Below are 5363 nucleotides of genomic sequence, written 5' to 3' on the forward strand. Positions count from 1 at the left end.
TCCTATAAATTAACTCCTATAAGACGGTCCATTGGAACGCTTAGAGATTGGAGTTAAACTATAAACCCAACTTTATTGTAGTGTTAATAGTTGGTAATAAAGAACGAAATAAAATAACAATAATAACTACAACCACACAGTACTCTTTCCCATGTGCTGATTTTGGTTTCACAAATGGACGAGAGGATTCATTTCTGCCACCCAAAAGAAATTTAAAAGTACTTCCATATTATAAGAATAAAATAAAAATAATCTGAAAAACAATAATTAAAGAAGTATTTATATCATCTACCACAGTTTCTTTTTGAATAAAGAAGTCATGGAGTTCCATCTCTGGTTCCCAACAATTGTAGCAATTACATTTACCATTACTATAGTAGCTTCCTTGATCCATGTCGTCAAGGGGACGTGGGCAAAGAGAGGGAAGAAAATTGAACCACCTCAAGCAAAGGGTGCATGGCCCATAATCGGACACCTGCATCTTCTAGGTGGATCTCACCTACCTCACTTCGTTTTAGGTGATATGGCCGATGAACATGGCCCTATCTTCACCATCAGGCTTGGTATTCACCAAGCTCTGGTGGTGAGTGACTGGAAGATGGCCAAGGATTGTTTTACCACAAACGACAAGGCTTTTGCAAGTCGACCAAAATCAGAGGCAATAAAACTCATGGCCTACAACTATGCCACGTTCGGGTTCGCTTTGTATGGGGATTATTGGCGACAAGTGCGCAAGATAATCATGCTCGAGGTTCTTTCTCAACAACGAGTTGAGATGCTTGGACGTATTCGAGTTTCAGAAGTTAGAACGTCCATCAAAGACATATATGATGTTTGGGTCGAGAACAAAGAGAGTGAAAATGCAGATGAGGTAAAGGTGGAGATGAGCCAATGGTTTGGCAACTTGATGGTGAACATTATGGTTAGGATTCTTTCAGGAAAGAGGTTTTTGCCAAACGATGATGAAGGGGTTCGATTTCAGTTGGTGGTTAAGAAATTCTATGACTTGGTTGGGGCATTTGTGGTGTCTGATTTTATCCCGTATCTCAAGTGGTTGGATGTGGGTGGATACATCAAAGCTATGAAGAAGACGGCGAAAGATTTCGACAACATCTTTGATGGATGGTTAAAGGAGCACAAAATAGAAAGAGAGTCTGAACAGCAACGTGAAGGCAGCCAAGTTTTCATGTCTGTGCTTATTTCCATTCTTGAAGGTGCTTCTGAAGAGGATTTCCATGGTTTTGACCAAGATACAGTTATCAAAGCCACATGTCAAGTAAGTTAAATTCTGTCATATCCTAAATTGGTGGTTCTACATATCTTACAAGTTATAGACATATTAATGTTCCATTGAACTCAGAACCAACTTAACTTGTTTGGAAAATCTATCTTGGTTTACAGTATTTTCTGGTATACTTTTCAATAACCTAATCCAAGTGATTTTGGTGTAAATTTCTTTTCACAGCAACTTCTTGTAGCAGGCTTGGACACGACATCTTTGACTTTGACATGGGCTCTATCATTGCTGCTGAACAACCCAAAGGCATTGAAGATTGCCCATGATGAAATTGACGAGCATGTTGGAAGGGACAGACTAGTGGAGGAGTCAGACCTGAAGAACTTGGTCTACCTTGATGCCATCATCAAAGAAACATTGCGTCTGTACCCAGCTGGACCTCTCTCGGTTCCCCATGAGTCCATGGAGGACTGCGTTGTGGGTGGCTACAACATCCCAAAAGGCACTCGTCTGTTGGTAAATCTTTGGAAACTTCATCGTGATCCAAACATCTGGTCAGATCCCTCGGAAGTCCGACCCGAAAGGTTCTTGGCAAGTCACAAGGATATTGATGTCAAGGGAAAACATTTTGAATTGCTTCCGTTTGGTAGTGGTAGAAGAATGTGCCCTGGCATTTTCTTTTCACTCCAGGCTTTGCGTTTAACACTAGCTAGTTTGATACAACAGTTTGTGCTAAAGAGGCCATCAAAGGAACCCATTGATATGACTGAAACCTCAGGATTGACCAACAGCAAAGCAACACCGCTTGAGGTCCTTCTGTCCCCTCGTTTATCATTTGATATGTACTGTGTTGGTTCTTGATGGATCATCTACACCACCCACCATTCGCTATAATTAAAGCCACTATGAACCTAAAAAGTGATGCAATTTGGACAACCAAGGCGGAATAAGATCAATTTGTATTAGTGTGATAATTCTTGGTAATTCGAGTGAACAATCTAATAATCCTCTTTTGATTTAGTGAAATACAAGCATTGTGTGCGTATTTTACTCGTTCTTTGTACAATCCCTAGTTAATTATTTTTGTTGATCAAAGTTCTATCGATCAAATTATTTTTCATCACTTGTTGGGAAAGGTTACATTTTTAATTTCAGCGCATGATCACGGCCGGACATATGTATATATGTCCGAATAGGCTCCCGTGCAACCGCTCAACTTATTTTTGCAACTAAGATTTCTGTTGAAGTATGACAAATGCACCCGTTAAACTTTGAGGGATGCGCCAGGATATTAGAAAATATAACAAAAATCAACCAAATAAATCAAAAAAGGTACTTTGAAATGAACAAAAAACCGAAACATTCTCTCAAAAAGAATCCGCTATAGTACAAAAATGAATTTTTTACACGTTTGTAAGCGATCATAATTTTACAATCGTGTAAAGAGTTACGATGTTAAAAAATCATGTACATTTTTACGCAGTTCTAAACATAAAATAGTTTAAAAATGATCTTTTTAACACAGTTGTAGGTGCCCTTTTTACCATAAAGAGGTTATCATGTACCTGCAACCACGATCATCGCCACCCGCTTTCATCGATCGTTTTTATCATTTGTCCCTCCTCTTGCCGATCGAACTCCAACCACCACAGCATACATATCCTACATCACCGCTACTGTTAGGTTTCTTCATCGACGATGCACCTCCAAATCTCCATCAACGATGCACCAACAAAGACAATGACCCACCCCAAATATAGATAAACTCGATCTCCATTAATCCAATTTCTTTTGGTTTTCTGTTTTAGATTTTTTTGTTCATTTTTTTAGATTTGGGTGGATCACAATGGATCACAGTATTTATGTGGTTTTAAATGATGGATCACAATATATTTATGGGGTTTTAAACAGTGGATCATAGTGTAATGTAATCTCTCTTGTTTTAAAAATCTGGTGTTCGTAAAGGTTTTAACAACAAATATAGGGTTTTAAAGAGTGGATCACAATGTGATATAATCTTGTGCTCTAAAGATCTAGTGTTTACAGTGTTCACAGATGTTACAGTGGAACATATTGAATCGTGTGTTTGAAAGATCTGATGTATCACAATATGGTGTTTCATGGTCGTAGTGTTTATAAAGTGTATCATAGTGGTAATGTTCACAATTTTTAAGAGTTTCTTGAGTATATCACAATGGTACGATATATATAAAGTGATAATTTATCACAACGTGTATCACGGTGGAATGTTCATATAATGTATCACTGGCTAATGTTCACGATGGAGGGGAAGGGAGAGATAAGAGAGAAAAGAGGAGAGATAAAAAATTTAAAATACCTAAAACATCCTTTAATTAAAATTTTAAGTCAAATTTGCCAAAATCATTAATTTTCTAATTTAACCTTTGATTTGTTGTTGATATTGGATCTCATGGTTATCACAAACAACCGAGTTCTCTCTTGAACGCCCCCCTATATATTTATATATAGACCAAAATTATGCACTATAAATGATGGCATGCTTAATAATATATATATATATATATATATATAGAGAGAGAGAGAGAGAGAGGAAGGATCATGCAAGAAGCTAAAGATTTATGAGAAGACAAGAAGTTTCAATATCATATATGATTAGACTACTTTGGTTGTATTTAATCATATATGATTTAATGTCTATGTGTTATCAATGCAATGTGTTTAATTATATATGTATATATAGGGGTTGACACATTTGTTACCATATATTTGGTGTTAACTATATACGTGAACCAATCATAACCTTTAACTTATTTAATATACAGACCAAAACATCAGTGTAATTTTTGTATTAATAGTAAAATGAACGTGTTTTATGTCATAATGACCAATAGAGAAGAAGGTAAAATTGGAAAAAAAATCAGGAGCTTCTATTATGCACCGATTTCAGTTTTCGAGAATCTTTCCTTCATCGTTTTGAAACTGAAATCAATCACATTTTACTTGTTCACTTTATGAATGGTTTAGTAGTTCACCAATGAACATTTATATGATAAGTAACAAAATATGGTAGTTATGCAAATTGTTGACTGACGAACCTTTGACCAATTATTTGTGTAGTTTTGTCCCTGGTTCACGTATGAATATCATGTGAACTAGGTTAAGTAATGAACGTGTTATTCAAAACACCATAAACGAAGAAATAATCTGAATTAATATATTGAATGTCATTGTATTCATCTTGATTATCCATCATTCAAATTAATTTGAACATTAATCATTGAGAATCTTGAAAAGAATGATATAATTATCATCTCTAAAAGTAAGCAATTTTTTTTTGTAACATATTATTTAATACAATGAAATAACTTATAAATGAAAATTACCTATGTAGCTCAACACTACCTCAAAATGTCACGTAGGCAACAAATGAAAAATGTTGCCTAAGAGGGGTTTATATGTTGCGTAAGGCTTCGGCAACAAACTAGTGTTTCCTAAGCAGTGTTGCATAAGAACCAAGGCAACATATGCAAACAACTTATGTTGCCTAAGCGGACTTCTTAGGCAACATGCAAAGGTTATGTTGCCTATGTAAAAAACATAGGTTGCGTAAGACATCAGCTTAGACAACATAATCTATCTGCATATGTTGTCTTATATATCAGCTTAGACAACATATTTTATCTTAATATGTTGCCTTAGATATCAGCTTAGATAATATACTCTATTTAGATATGTTGCCTTTGAACTGTAATTAAAATAATATAATGTTTCTTTTAGGCAACATTTATATTGTTTAATTGTTGCCTAAGATTTTTGTGTACCATGATGCAGTTTTTTGCTTGCACACTTTCTACAAATGAATCTCATAAACAAGCAAACAAATGTTTTATACAAACAACTTTTATAACCAAACAAAAATAATAAGTTCAATAATTGGAAGATAAAACTTTTCCTAAATAAGTCTAAAAGTGGGCAACAAGTTCAATAACACAAAATAAAAAATTTATCCTAAAGCGTGAGAGGTCGGAGTTGTTGTGTCAAAGTTTGAATCACTAGAACCCGACATAGTTATCAACGATTGTATCATCTTTCTTTGCTCGGTGACTTCCTTTTTTGCCTCATTTTGTCCCTTTGTTAGCAAGTG

At 35.3% G+C, this 5363-nt stretch overlaps 1 protein-coding gene across 1 annotated transcript; it reads left to right on the forward strand.

Annotated features, from left to right (window-relative positions):
* Positions 1–319: 319 nt before the first annotated feature.
* LOC112510314 (cytochrome P450 CYP82D47-like) lies at positions 320–2109 on the forward strand. The gene is made up of 2 exons (XM_025115682.1): positions 320–1276; positions 1466–2109. The coding sequence occupies exons 1-2, from the start codon at positions 320–322 to the stop codon at positions 2096–2098; spliced, it is 1590 nt and encodes a 529-aa protein (XP_024971450.1). The 3' UTR covers positions 2099–2109.
* Positions 2110–5363: the final 3254 nt, after the last annotated feature.

Source organism: Cynara cardunculus, assembly GCF_001531365.2.
Source record: "Cynara cardunculus var. scolymus isolate 2C chromosome LG 3, CcrdV1, whole genome shotgun sequence".
NCBI lineage: Eukaryota > Viridiplantae > Streptophyta > Magnoliopsida > Asterales > Asteraceae > Cynara > Cynara cardunculus.